Raw genomic sequence first — 15533 nt, forward strand, 5'->3', positions numbered from 1 at the left:
TTGAGGTTCGGCAGAAGAGAAAAGCATACAAAGAGCTTATCTCAACACTTCAGATCAACCAGATTCAATATAACTGGCTCTATCCCGAGGGCGTGCAGTTTAAATACAAGGATAAGAGAGAGAAAATAGACTCAGTACTTAAAGCGGAAGAATGGTTGAAGCAGTTTTTTGGATCGAAAAGGGAAGAACAGCCAGACGGAAGAGGCTCTGCAGAGAACCTAAAAGAGATGGACGGAGCCCGAGCAGAAGGAGGCACGGCCAGAGATACGTATGACCTGCGGCTAAGAGTACCCAAGTAACTCTTATGACTGAAAGATTTACAACTGACGTGGATGAAAGAGACTTTGTGCGCACTGATAAGAAAATTTGAAAATTACTAAAATGGACTCACCAACTCCTAAATTCATTGATTCAATCGAAAAACTATAACTTTTATGACTAACTGTATACTAACTGTATAAGACCTTCCTTTCTTGGGCTTTTAGATATAGTGTGGGTCTTTTTATTTACTGTCTATACCCCGGGGTTTTATTATTTTAGTTTGTTATTTTTTTTCCCCCTTTTCCCTCTTCCTTTTTTCCTTTCCCCTTTTTCCTCTTCCCCTTTTTCTTTTTCTGTAGTAATGTAGGTGAAATAAAAAATCAATAAAATCTGATAAAAAAAAGAATATTAGAACACATGAGTTTTAAAATACCCATTTCAGTTCCACCTACAATAAATCCTATCCTCTTCCCCTCCCCCAGTCTCTTCTATCTGCTTTACTACTTTGGAGTGAAATATGTCAGTTAAATAGCCATATTATAAATCAAAATTGCATACCCGCTGTGTGTACACCACAATAGATCATGGCCAATAAGCAAACTGTCACCCTTAAGTGACTTGTTTCTTTCACCCTAAAGTGTCCCCAACAGTCGGAAAGGTACTGCCTTGTAAGACCCGGGGGGGGGGGGGATCTTCTATGGTCCAGATCAGAGCCTTCAATTGTACGCCAGGATCCAGTAGCACCTATATCCAGGACAACTTCCTCACTTCACACCTCTACCTATTTGGCAGCACACAGCTACGTTGCCAACCTCACGCTTTCATCCCCCACCCCTACCCCTCACAGTGTTCTGATACTATAAGAGTGCTGTGAAGGCCGGGGTGTGTGTGTGAAAGTGTGAGGCTGGCGACGTAGCCGTGTGCTGCCTTACAAGACATCATGACACCACTAGTGCCCCCCACCATTAATGCTTTGTCAACCAAACCCACACAAGAACCGTTCTAAGACAGATCTATTCTCTATGGAAGACCCAGAGAAGAACATTTTCCCTCACTCAGCTGCAGATTTTGGGTGCTCTAGAAAGGAGTGGCTCTCTTACAAAAGGGTGCCATCCAAATTCCCATTTTTCAGACTCATGAAACTGATGTTCCAGTAGCTCTTGCCTAGCCTCAAGGATGGACTAGACCAGCTTAACATCCATTCCCTGAAAACTATAATTATGAATATTTTATCCTTTTATTACAGCCTCTCTCCATATATGTGTGTGTGTGTATGTGTATGTATATATATATACACACACACACACACCCTTCATTAGTCATGCATTACAATATGTACGTCTTTTCAACATCTTTTAGTGACACATCATTGCACTTCATTATGAAACCTCATGATTTATTAATTTGCAGATCTACCGCAGTGGCATCAGATTGTCCTGCCAATTTGCAGTTCAATATACTTTAATAATGGAAGAAAATTACAGCTAACTGATTCAAACTAAAGATCAAGTATCTTAAAATAGGGCCTCTTTTTCTGTCTTCTATACCTGAATGGCACAGTATGATATGGGAAGTGCTGCATTCCAGGAAACATATCATGTATAACTGCCTGTTTGCACAAAGACGGAAGCAGGCTCTCCTTGCAGTACAGGATAATTCAGAGGAAACGTGTGCTTTTTAGCTTAACCGACTGAACTCGTGGACAGGATGACATACCAGGCTCTGAGATCCATGTACAAACAACAAGACAAATGTTGTCGGCCTTCAATTACTCTCATTCTTGGAATGGAGGTAAAGAGCGGCCCTAGCAAGGACATCCCAGAGAAGGCCACTGCATTTCCATTGACTAGGAGTCCGCATCAGAGATTAGAGTGGCTGCCAGCTGACCTGCAGACACTTACAGGATATTCCATCAAGTTCACAGCATTACAACAGTAAGGCCAGGAGAGGTGGTATAGACAATTCTTCCCCCTCCATAAATGGTGTGGGTTTTTTACAACTATAAGATGTACTGCTGTTTAGGAGTCTCTTGGCAGAACACAAGCACATGGCATAAGGACCCATTTTAGAAGGTCCTAGAATACATGCACCACATGCCAGAGATGGAGATAAGATAAGCTTTGGAATCTCAGCAGGCAAACTAGCTATCGAACAATAAAAACTATGTAGCATGATAGCTTTTAAAACCATCAATTCAGAAAAAGGCCAGAAGCAGAACCCCCACTATAATGAGGTTAGAGTATAAACCATTTCAAAAACCAAGTTGTGCTTGACAGGGGTAGAATCAGCCCTGGAATTACTGCCATTCCCATGCATCCAGTATTAAGATACATCTTTATCCTAAAACTGAGGATCAAAGGGTATGCTTCTGTGAAGAACTGATACTGGAACACTGGGGGTGCTGGAGGGCCTAAAGCCGCTTCACTGCACTAAATGCAAACCATTCCCTGGGAGGCAGTTTTAACTAAATGCACCAGTAGAAGAGGCAGAACACAGGCATCCTGACCCCCACCCCCATGTTCTACAGGTGGAGCAGTGCAATAGGCACCTGTGTCTGGTCCTACCTTCTCCAATACAAATTTGTTGACATCTGGAATACATCTGCTAATTAGTGTTAATTTTATTATCATCCCTAACCCTAATCCCAGGCCTCTGAAGTGGGAGTCTGTTCCTGTCAATCACTGCTACAGCCATGCTGTGTGTTCTTCAAATTTCTTCTCTATTCCTCCTCCTCCTCCTCCTCTTCATCATCATCCTCATCATGGCAATGTGTGATCTCCTGGGGAGCTTGAGGGAAGAGATTAGGAGGTTTGATCTCACTAACAGATCGGGTCAACTGGTGTCGTTTGTCAGACTCTTTGAAATCCACTGAAGTGCGGTTGCGTGTGGCCATTGGTGATTCTGTCTCATTGATATCCACATGAGTGTGCTCCACAGTTGACTCATGAGGCATCTGCAAAGGAAGACAAAGTGAAATATTTCTTGATCAGTGAACTGAACTGGTGGTTTTGACATCTGCAGGTGCCAACCATCATGCATGATATTTACCACTTCTGTTAAGCCAACAGCCTAAAGAAGCTTCTTCATCCCAAACCACTCAATATGGTCTGGAATCATAAAATTCAGGATGCAAGGAACGGAAGACTCAACTACTAACAGATTACAGGCTGGAGCTTTTCATACAGAACAAACTGGCTCATCACTGCCAGTGTTTAGAAAAGAAATCCAATTGGTAGCACTGATAGTGGCCTCATTACAGCCTGGATGGCCATTCCTCTAATGACAGCATTATGTCTAATCAACCACTCTACCCCCACAATCCTAAAAAGCGAAGACCCTTCTCTAATCATATTGCATACATGTGACTGCTAGTGGGTCTTGGCATGCCATGAAAATAACCTAAGAAGGGCAAAAGGGACTGTGGGACATGGATCTGGTTAAGAAGAAAAAGAAGAGTAGGTTTCTATACCCCACTTTTCTCTCCCTTAAGGAGTCTCAAAGAGGCTTACAATCACATTCCCTTCCTCACCCCACAACAGGCACCTTGTGGGGTAGGTGGTGCTGAGAGAGCTCCAAGAGAACTGTGACCAGCCCAAGGTCACCCAGCAGGCTTCATGTGGAGGAGGGGGGAATCAAACTCGGTTCTAGAGATTAGAGTCTGTCACTCTTAACCACTATACCATGCTGGCTCTCAAATGCAAGGGCAGGAACAGAGCACCTGCATTCTTGCAGTGATTTATTTACAATTAAGATTTAATTCTCCCCCTCCCCTCAGGCTATGCATTAACCACAAAAAATGAATTAATATCCCTTGGGACTTAAAAATCATTGCCACTACTGCCTCCTGGTTCAGCACACACCAACCACTTTTCCAATCTATACATTTGAAAGATATGCCCCACAACGTGGATAAACAATCCAAAGGGACCACCTAAAGCTAGAAGTTTCTGTAACATGGGGAAAGGTATGTGCACATGCAATAACGTGGTAGTGATGGGCACCAGGAACAGATATAACATTAGAGCCAGCTGCTGCTTATCCATCCACACACCCCCATGCCTGCTTCTCCTCACACTCTGCCACAGCAGCAAGAATACAAAGCAAATGGGGAGGGAAGATGGGGGGGGGGGCAGTCAGATGTTTACCCTTCCTTTAGGAGTTCCCCTCTTGCAACTTTGTAATATGCAAGATACCATGTCAACTGCCACATTATTATTTGAAAAATACATATGCTACTTCTACATACAAAGCAGCTCACAAAAATATAAAGCATATTTAAAAGTATAACCACCATAAAGTAATCAGAACCCAAACTATTAAAGGCACATCCCCCAAATACCAAGTGCTCATAAAAAAGCAAATTATTCTAGGTATGCTCACTGGTATCAAAAGAGCTCAATCAATAGGGCTAGCCTCCAATGGCCCTCTGAAATAAAACGGCTTGACACCATTTCATTTCAGATGGCAAGCAGGCCGGTACAAGAAGAAGCAGTCCTTCAACCACATGGGCCTGAAGTCATTAAGGACTTTAAGTCGTGACTCTCTCTAATGCTGCCTATCACATTAGAACATTTACTTGTTATGGTTGGCAATGTCCGTAAACTCAGGCTTCTCTGAACACTTCTAACTTACTTGTGGTTACAGAATGCATGGAAAGTCTGCTCCATGGATCTGGAGGGATGACTTGTTCAGGGTCCAGACATATCAAATGCATACAATTTCTGAATGGGATTACTATCCATCTAGAGTTCTGGACTTACCAGTACATGGGCAGCTCTGAAGAGGTAACTGAAGGGGTAGTATAGGAGGTTGATGAAAGATGCTGCATAAAGGTCTGCGTAGCGCATCACTTGACTGGCAAACAGTGTCTGTCGGGAGCCACTTCGGAACAGGCTTCCCATCATTCCATAGCACATGTCCATATCATGAGTCACTTTCTACAATCAGAGATCAAGTTAGAGGCATTGCCTTGATCTAGCAATTCCCTGAGTGAGAACACCCCTTTCTGCAAGGGCTTCCCCCACTGAATTTGAAGCAGCAGCTCCATCAACAAAACCTACTGAAGGACAGGAGCAGCTAGGTCAGGTAGAGCAATTCAGGTTGCTCCTGGTAACACAGGTCTACCATGCATCTAGGAACCTAGGCCCAAGTGAGGCTATCCTGTGCTGCTGGAGTGAGTGACACAATAAGCTTTGATCCATTTTGTGTATGGTAGTATATGTATTTTGAATTAGGGTTTGCTTGATAGCCAGTGTACAGTTGGCAGAATGGTGGACATTTCATTGGCAAGCAGTCTCATTCTATAATAACTGTAACTTCCAAATAATTTTCAAGGGCTGCCCCACATAAAGTGCTTTGGAATTACAGAAGTGAGGCCAGATCAGTCTAACTTAGGAAGGGAGCTAATTTTTGTTCTGAATGCAACTGAAAGAAGGCAGTTTTGCAATGGCAGATATTTTACTTTCTAACAATCATAGCAGCTGAAGCCTGTGAAACTAATGGAAAAATCAGGCTATCAATGACAGCTTCCACCAGGGTGGGGGGTGGGGATTCTGCTAGCCAGCAGGATCTGAAATATAACTGCTGTCACTAGAGATCCTCCAAGGTAAGCAGCTTTTTAGTACAGTGAGGATCCACTCATCGCATAAGAAGAAGATGAAGAAGCAGGCACTCATCTACACTAGCTTATGCCAGAATGACATTGTGTTAACCTTTAAGGTATCACAAGAATCCTGTTTATTTTAACAGTATCTGCAGACACCCATATATTGAGGTTCCTCACATGTATAGTAAATATGCTATATAATTTTACCATGACGCTGCTGCAGGATACTTCACTTCAGAAGTAGTGTTGCTAAAGTTCTAGGAAAAGGGAACCTAGTGAGGGGCAAAAAAAAAATTCTGTTCATCAGTACCTTTATACGCCTCTGGATGGAACTGATGTCAGGGCGTTCATTGCTGCTACTATCCAAATGTCTAATTGAAATAGAAAAAAAAAATCAATGAACTTCCAAGCAATATGGCCTCTCGCTAGGCTAATGGCACATCTACTCCAACACTCTGTCACACAGGTGCCAAAAATACCAGGTGCCATCAGGAGGTCCATCACTGGGGCCAGGACACTAGAAGCCCTCCCACTGTTGCCCCCCCCCCCAAGCACCAAGAATACAGTGCATCACCTGCCCCAGCCTGTGAGTTCCTATCTATACCTTGTGGCTAATAGCCACTGATGGACCTCTGCTCCATATGTTTATCTAATTCCCTCTTGAAGCTGTCAATGCTTGTAGCCACTACCACCTCCTGTGGCAGTGAATTCCATGTGTTAATCACTCTTTGGGGAAGTACTTCCTTTTATCTGTTCACCCCTCTGACAAGAGGCCATCAACAGGTGACTCTTATCAGTGCTGGTTCTTCTGACCCTGAGTGAATCCGATTCCATCAAGAGAAGAAGAAGAAGAAGAGAAGAGATTGGATTTATACCCCGCCCTTCACTACACAAAGGAGTCTCAGAGTGGCTTATAAACTCCTTTCCCTTCCCCTCCCCACAACAGACACCCTGTGAGGTGGGTGGGGCTGAGAGAACTCTTGACAGAAACTGCTCTTTTTCAAGAATAGCTGTGCCAGAGCTTGTGACTGACCCAAGGTCACATCAGCAGGTGCAAGTGGAGGAGTGGGGAATCAAACCAGGTTCTCCCAGATTAGAGTCCGCACACTTAACCACTATACCAAACTGGCTCTCTCAAACTCTCAAGGAAGAGAGTTAATGGTGGCCTTAGTGCTGGTAAGTGAGGCCTGCCCCCCCTTGCTTTTTCCTACTCATCCCTAGTTATTTTCTTGTATATCCTATACATCTTTATATTCTTCATTCATAAAAAGGACACTGGGAAAACTTTGTTTTAAAAAAAGGGCTGTGATTTGCTTCTCTCTCTTTTCTTTCTCTGATAAATTGAACTGAGCTGAAAAGACTAAGCTAATTGGGCAACTGTAAAGTACTGTGAACATATGAGAAACACATAAAGGAATGACTACTACGATCTAAGATTTATTGCTTTACTCCTTTCTATGTCTTTGAAGATAAGACTCATCTTACCATTTTGTGGTGTTTGTTTTTCTCTGTACTTCTTTGGAAAATCAACCTGCATTTTAGTTAAGACTTTCACTACATCTCTTATAGAAAGCCTTGAGAGACTGTCAGGGTTTGTTTGGGGGAGAGAAGCCTCATTTGTCCATCTATGGTCAGGAGCTTCTTCTCACACACCCTCCCCTGGTGACTCCATGTTTGCTGGTTAGCCCTAAAATTTGTCTTTCTGACTTTGGCTTCCCCGATTGCTAAACTGACATCTCACAAGCAATTATTTTTTTTAAGATAAAGCACCAGGTCCATATGGTTTGATGGCAATGTACTACAAATGTTTGGAAGAAGAGCTAATTTTGCCACTTCAGAAAGTTATGAATCAAATAAGTGAAAAGAAAACACTACCTCAGTTATGGCAAGAGGCACATATAACATTGATTCCAAAGGAAGAAAATGATCCAGTGCTACCACAGTCCTATAGACATATATCGTTGTTAATGTAGATTACAAACTCTTTGCTTCAATAATGGCAGAAAGGCTTAGGAAATGTATAACAAAGATAATTCATCAGGATCATACAGGTTTTGTTCCCAAGAGATATATGAAGGAAAATGTCCATTTTATAATTGATGCAATGGAATTTGTACAAAATAAGGAGGAAAAAGCGGCTTTTATGTTTTTAGACACTGAAAAAGCTTTTGATAATCTTTCTTGGACATTTCTGCAAAGAATACTAGAGTTCTGAAATTGTGGACATAGATTTATGAATTGGATTAAAGGAATTTATGAGAAGCAGAATGCAAAAATTTTAGTTAATGGACTTTTAACAGATGGATTCCTGATCAAAAAGGGGATGAGACAGGGATGTCCTTTCTCACCACTACTGTTTATTCTTGCAATGGATATTTTTGCCTCAAGAATTAGACAGGCAAATGGCAAAAATAAAATATATTAAAAAATAGAAAAATTAATTACTGTTGAGCATAGTGAAGGCAAATACCAGATGGTTTGGGACAGGAAACACCTGTTCAGAAAAGCTACTAGATCAGACCCAAGAATGTGGTTCTCTTTTCCCAACCCTACCCTGTTTCCCTTTGACAGGGTATACCCGCTTATAAAAAAAGAGAATCCAACCACTAACTGGATCACGGGATTGCATTCCGGGGAAAGCATTAAAATACTTACTTGTATAGCTCTGCTAAGAAGATGTCTAGACTCTGAAGTTCTTCAAAAAGGGCTGAACAGCAGGGGGTGGATGAGAAAAGTAAAAAGTGTTATAGTGGAAATCAACTAAGGCAAAGCCTCCTTTCCAACAAAAAAGAGAGAGATGCATATCTCTAAAGAGTTTTCTGTTGGCTTATGAAGCAATTCTGCATTCTGCAAACCGTATCTCAGTAAAGCTGATTTGACATAAATAGAGCTGCTGATAAAGCCTTTCATTGCCACTTGGTGGTGGTGGCAGAAGCCATAAGGCAAGAAAAGAAAAGAAAAGCTTTTTCTATTTCACAAAGGAAAAACAAGCCAGTCTTTTATAAATTATTTGGCAATGCTAGTAAATCTAGGACTTTGGCTTAGGAAATTTCTTACAGACTCTAAGATTACAGTTTTCATTCCTGGCTCTCTCTTGAGTTTGGCAGCTCTATATACTCCAGTGTAAGTAGCCTGAGTGACAAACATCATCATCAGCAATAACACAGTTGGCAGAATGAGTTTACAACCTCAGTTCAAAGAAGAAAAAAAAAATGTACAAAAATCTGTAGCAGTCCCACCAGTTTAGATCTGTCAAAAGACTCTCTTCATCTCTTATTGCATGCAAATAGCCAACAGGAAAGCAAGGTTTTTCCCCCCAGCTAGCCTATGGCAATTTAAACTATGTAAATTCTCAAGGAGCGGCTGGGATTGAGACAGCTCATTACTTACAGCTTTTGTCTGTCCAGACATGAAGCTCCTGTGCCAGTTCTGGAATTACTAAGAAAGTCCTCCAACCCTGACGTTTTTTGGACTTCAGAATATCTCCAAAGATGTGATCTCCAATGTATAAAATGTCTTTGCCTTTGGCCCCCAAAAGATCACAGATGGTATCAGAGGAACCTGAGAGGGAAGAAGGAAGGTAGAATCGATAGCTGTCAATAAGAAAGGCATTTCCTACTAGACTATTACAGCAATGTTACTGTTCCATGTATCAAGCTTTAATGTAAAGGGGAAAAGAAACTTTGGAAAAGCTTCCACTCTTAGCATGTTCTGGCAGTTCTGTTTCCTAAATAGAGGGACTACAGATGCGGGGCTGCTTTAAAGCAATTTTGAAACTCAAGAGTAAACTAGTACAACACATACCCTACACATAGTTGTACTTATACTCTGACCTCGTAAATGGCTAAAATACATACATGTAAAAGACAACTGCAACACATGGCACATTCTACTCAATGTCACATTTGAGGGCTCATCCATGGTTCTATCAAAGGTACCATGTACCTTGAATGACCTGTGCAGACTAGAATGGAGTCCCTGGGGTTATACCCGAGTTCTCATTCAGAACAGCAAAGCTCCCATTAACAGAAAAATGTAAAAACCTTCAAAGTGTGTGTGTGTGTGTGTGTGAGTTAAAATCCCCCCAAACAGAGGAATGCACAGGCAATGTAAACCTATTGTGAGTAGGTAAGGGAGAAGGCAGCTGAATGGCGCTGTCAGAGACCCCAGTACTGACAGCAGCCTGACTGCCAACTCTCCTCTGCAGGCAGGCAGGCGACAAGGAGTGGGAGCCATTTATGCTCCCTCCCACCCACTCCACTGCCAGCCCTGTCACTGTTGCCTCTCTTCTGCAAGCAGAGAGGAGAAGGAGCTTTCCCACCACCACTGAGGCAGTAGCACTTCAGACAGGTGGAGGAGGAGGAGGAGTGGGAGCGGGAGCCCCACTACTACTGCTGCATGTCCTGACATCACTGGCTCTCCTCTGCAGGGGAGGAGAAGCAGAAGCCACCACCAGGGGGTTTAAAAAAAAACCCTAAAGTTCATTTTCCATTATATAGTCCTACTAGACAGACAGACAACTTTTATTGGCATATCAGAGATAAAAGTACATTAAAATTTAGGTACACCTCAAAAATGTGGCTGTCGTACAAACAAACAAACAGCAAGAAAAAAAAACACCTGATCAGTTTATAGTTTCCCTGATTTGAATTGCAGATTGAAGAAAACAGGCAACATTAAAAGTTATAGAAGAGTTTTGCCCCGAGAGTAGCACTGGACTTTAACACTCTCAGGGAGACCACGCCGTGTAAAAAGAAGGGTGTCCAGAAATTTATCCCGGGTCTTAGTATAAAATGGACAATTTAAAAGAACGTGGGGAACGGATTCAATGGCACCCTGACTACAAGGGTATTGTCTAAGTTCATAAGGGATTTTATGGCATCTTCCAGGCTGGAGTTTCCAGGGACATCTGACCGGTTTCAAGACACACTGCGGCATATGGGATAGTCTTACTAGAGAATAGCCACAGCTCATGCACTGACCACTACATTACTGAGTCTGCAAACCTAAAAAACCTAAAGTATGTGCAGAGTAATTATTGTACCCTGGCAAACTATGCTGGGGAAAAAAATGTCTTCACCTAGATACAGCAAAGAAAACTTTTTGAAGATAGAGCTCTTTCCCCTGCAGAAAATCAATGGAATATAAAAATCCCAAGTGAAGGCAGATCAAAAACCCCAAATCCCTGTCCCATTCATAATAACAAATATTCTCATTTCCACTTTACCCCCAGAGTAGACAATGCCATGCTGTAGGGGACCTGTGTAGGTACCAATCTTCAACTTGCCAGTAACCTGCAGAGAGAGAGAGACATTTATTTCAGTGAAAATGTAGGTTCCTCTTGCTCAACCTTGATAAAACAGTGTCCAGTAGAAAGACTTTGGTCAGACACAAAATCACATTGTAATATGAGGACTTGTTTTGCTATATCATCTTGGGCTTCCACACAAGGTTGATTTCCCTTTCATTGACAATGGAGTCTCAAAACAGATTTCTCTCCATGCTTTCCCCTTCTGTGTGTCATTTCTCACCCCCTCTTCCAGTCAGGGTCTTAGCAGCTTTTTTTTTTGTTTTAAAACCATTGGAAGTAGGAGTATTGCTATAGTGTTTTAATCAATGGTGACAGTAGTTGCCTGGTAAACAGTTTGGTGTTAGGTGATTCTGCCCACTTGCCAGGTGTAAGATTAGAATTTAGCTGAAGAAGGGAAAAAAATAGTGATAACACAGCTTCCGTTAAATTCACAGGAGTCAGGATCCCAAAGAAGCACATTCCTGGGCCACTGAAACAATATCAGGCAATGTAGCTTATGTTGCACCGTCAATGAAATAACCAGTTGAGCAGCAAAAATAATTCAACTGATCTAAATGCAATGCTGTTTTCTTAGGTTGTTATTGCAACATTGTTGCTATTCTTAATTTAGTTCCTTTTAGTGCATCCGGTTGAAATACATAATGCTGTAGCTTTAAACCAAAACTAACTAGATTATCTAGATCAAAGTAGTCAATGACTACCAAAGGGAATCTAGAATTCAACATTCATGTTTTATTTATCTAGATATTAGTACTCCGCTTTTCCCCCAATGGGACTCAATACAGCTTATAACACTGCTCTCCCTTCCTCCATTTATCCTTGTAGCACTGCTCTGTCCTGCCCTTTGAGACGTCTAGGCACCAGCAGCTGTCTGAGTCTCCACTCAATACCATCTCACTCTCCAAACTTTCCTGAACCTTTGAGGGATTTTCAGTTCCTCTTTTTGGTTCCACTACCACCTACTTGTAGGAATTACATGCTGAGAGGACTAGTGTCCCTTCCATAGTTGTTCTAAGGCCCCTGTCTCCCCCACTATCCGGTGACTGGTTACCATGGGTAACTGCACTTGTAGCACCACTGGGGAATTAGCAATCTGCCAAAAGACCGCCCTTCTTCTCCTGGCACCCACTTTAAATAACATGTTCAAATGGTGGACATTTATGTGGTCCAGAGAACAACTACCAGCATTAACAATGATAAAACATTTATTAAAAAGAAAATGCCCACACACACTCTCAGCACAGAAACAGATGGAGAAATGAATCCAAAAGAAAGGTATAAACATGCAGCTCCTTTGTCCCTCACTCTGCACATGCCCTAGCTGATATTGTTCTAAGGCAAGCTCTTTAGGTTAGAAGTTATAGTTTCCTAAAAGCTTCCCATTAACTTGGTGTCTTTGTTCAGGTAGCCAGCCCTCCACATGGCAACAGCAGCCTCAGCAGGAGCTGAAGCTCCTTCTCTCTCGATGAGATCAGCCAAAAAAGAGACCTCCTGTTCTGTGCTAAGAGGTTTCATTGTTTCTTGTGATCACCAGGAAGATACATTCTAGCCTCTTAATCTCCCATGTCTCTGTCCCCTTCTAAGTGTCAGCTGACTATTTCACTGTCTACAGCCAAGGAGGCTATAGCATTTCTAAAGCAATGCTGGATGAGGTGGGAGAGCAATGGACTTCCCACCTCCTGCCCATTCTCTGCTATGAGAGAAAAACTTTTGAAAACTAAAGGTGAAGGTTTTGTAGAGTCCAGATCCCAAAAATTACTCTCAATTTCTCCACAGCAACCACCCTGTGAGGTAGGTTAGGCTGAGAGTGTACGACTTGCCCAACGTCACTCGCTGAGTTTCTATGGAAGATCACAGATTCAAACATGCATAGCTCAGACTTTAGTCTGAAATTATAATGATTATCTAAGTATCTGTCACTATATTTCCCTCCAGGAAGATCAAACCATTAATTCCACATAATACTCACCGTGTCCACCTGTCTCAAGACTGTCCCTTCACCAAAAAAGAGAGGCTTGCGTGCATCCACAAGGATGAGGTCAAAGTATGATTGCCATGGCCGATGAGAGCTGCCAGGCTACAAAAGATCAAACAGAACCATCTCTCTTTTTACCACAAAGTCACATACATTTCATAGTGATTGCTGATGAGTTTACTTTGGTATTGGCTAAGTCCAGTTCTGCAACAGAGAATAATAGTATAGCCACCACAAGACAGGAGGGTGTCAATTACTGAGCTGCCACCTTGTCAAGCAAGGCACCATATAACATATACCTTCCCTAAAGTTGTCAGAATTGGCTTCCCATAAACATTAGCCTCAGAGGAACACATGCCTACAAGCAGGCCTGTTTGTCTGGCATTTCTTAAGGCTGATGCTCTCAAGGGCAAGCAACAGCCTTTCTACCCAAACATTCAACAGTGTAAGTCCAAACCATTCAACAGCTTTCAAAATAGAGACTACCACTGAAAAAACTAAGGAACATAGGAACTTGTCTACTCATAACACACTGTTTTGATGTTAATAGTCATGCAAAACCTTAACAAGGTGTTACTTCTGACGAGTATGGTATTCTGTTAATCTGAAACTGTGGAAGGTTTTGCGGATCCACTACAATATCATGATACTTAGCCATATAGGACTAATGCAGGGAGAGAAACAATACCTTCTATCCAGGCAAGCAGCTTGCCACATCTAACACTGCAAACATGACTTTATGTTTATCCTCCCTAGAAAAGATATGTACGCTGCTAAAGCATATATTACTAAAAGAGTACTAATCAATAACTCGTATAACCCACCTTTGGTCCATGTGGAAAATCAAACAGGTAAGTCATTATTTTCTGAAAGGCAAATTAAAGATGGTACTTTATATTTCAGATATTTATAGCTATACAAACAGATTTCTCAAATTCCACCATGTTATACACAGAACAACACTTTTTGTATAGCGCAACCACCACATCAATTAAATCTGAACAGTTATTTTATAATTGACTTCAAATAAACAGGAAAATGTACAATAGGCTCCGTCTGTGCTAAAATGATACATCAACACCCCTAACCCCGTATTACTACTGCAATTTTAACCAAAGGATTTCAGTCTCACAGAGTAAAGAGGAACCAAAATAAAACAAAGTCCAGTGACATCTTAAAGACTAACAACATTTATTTCTATATGAGCTTTGATGAGTCACAGTCACTCATTAGATAGATACATTGTGGAAAACTGTGCTGGGAAATCTTATGGGGGAAAGTTGGGGGGCAGGAGACACTGATAAAATCAGGATTTAGGAGCCTCATGCTCTTGTTCTCAAGGTGTTATACTCCTCAGTCCAGTCTCCTAAAATAAAGTTCAAAGCAGAGGCCCATATTTTAAAAACACTTACATCAGTTAATTACGATGGCATGGACCATAACCTTCAAATTTTGGCTGCGCCTTCATTTTAGATGTGGCCCAAACAGTCTTGTGGTGCACATGTTAACTGAATCCCATCTATCGACTTGGTTGATTAATATAGAGAAAAAAATTTCTATAATCGGCTTTAGTTTTGATGACTTGGTACTTTTGTCTGAGCAGAAGGCTTTTGCCTTACTCAAACAAAGACTCCTTGATATAGAGGTGCAAGATCTGAGAAGACTGGCGCACAGACATTGCTCTCCCATGAGTATGGGACTTTCTTTTAGCCACATTTCCTCAGGATACCTGGCAAAACTGATTCAGCCCCATCTTCGTAGGGCTTTCATGCTAGCACGGTTCGACGTCCTTCCCTCAGCTGTTCTATCGGGAAGGTTCAAGAAAATTCCCTATAAAGATAGATTGTGCCCCTGTGGGATGGGGAAAATTGAATTCATTGGACATGTGCTATTGCACTGTAAATTACACTATGACATCCGTGTTGTTTATATTGAACCTGTGTTGCACCCCCTTTTGGGCCAATCTGATGAGCATAAAATTAGTTCTTTATTGTCTTCGCATAATATAGAAATTCTGGAACCTGTAGCAAAAATTTTTTATGAGGTAACTAGGAGGAGAGGCTCATGTTAAGGCAATTCGGAATGTGATACCCCTCCAGCCTATCTTGAGGCTCTGCTGCATGTGTATTTGATATTTTATGCCAATAAAGGTATTGTATTTGTATTTGTATTTGTCACTTACATCAGTGTATTTATAATCACTGTTGGTTGCAAGGAACACTTTTCCCACCTCATTCATACGGCTCAACAGCAGAGGCAGCTTTCCCTACGATGACAAAGATTAAAATAAAACTGAATCATCAATCAACCACTAAAATTAGAAAGTTCCTCTTACCTTCAGGAATCTTTCAGATTTCCCAGTTGAGATAGCAATGTGTATC

The 15533-nt window shown here is 41.7% G+C and overlaps 1 protein-coding gene across 2 annotated transcripts in view; it reads right to left on the reverse strand.

Moving 5' to 3' along the window:
- Positions 1-1445: 1445 nt before the first annotated feature.
- Positions 1446-15533, reverse strand: part of NT5C2 (5'-nucleotidase, cytosolic II) — an 87310-nt gene continuing 73222 nt past the window's right edge. For both annotated transcript variants that reach the window (XM_015420136.1, XM_015420138.1), the window contains exons 10-18: positions 15335-15418; positions 13977-14018; positions 13147-13254; positions 11094-11160; positions 9257-9427; positions 8522-8573; positions 6177-6237; positions 5022-5198; positions 1446-3214 (exon numbers count right to left, since the gene is read on the reverse strand). In XM_015420136.1, the coding sequence (XP_015275622.1) occupies positions 2981-3214; positions 5022-5198; positions 6177-6237; positions 8522-8573; positions 9257-9427; positions 11094-11160; positions 13147-13254; positions 13977-14018; positions 15335-15418 (996 nt within the window). In that variant the 3' untranslated portion in view covers positions 1446-2980. The remainder of the gene's footprint in view (positions 3215-5021; positions 5199-6176; positions 6238-8521; positions 8574-9256; positions 9428-11093; positions 11161-13146; positions 13255-13976; positions 14019-15334; positions 15419-15533) is intronic.

Source organism: Gekko japonicus, unplaced genomic scaffold, assembly GCF_001447785.1.
Source record: "Gekko japonicus isolate JY-2015 unplaced genomic scaffold, Gekko_japonicus_V1.1 scaffold29, whole genome shotgun sequence".
NCBI lineage: Eukaryota > Metazoa > Chordata > Lepidosauria > Squamata > Gekkonidae > Gekko > Gekko japonicus.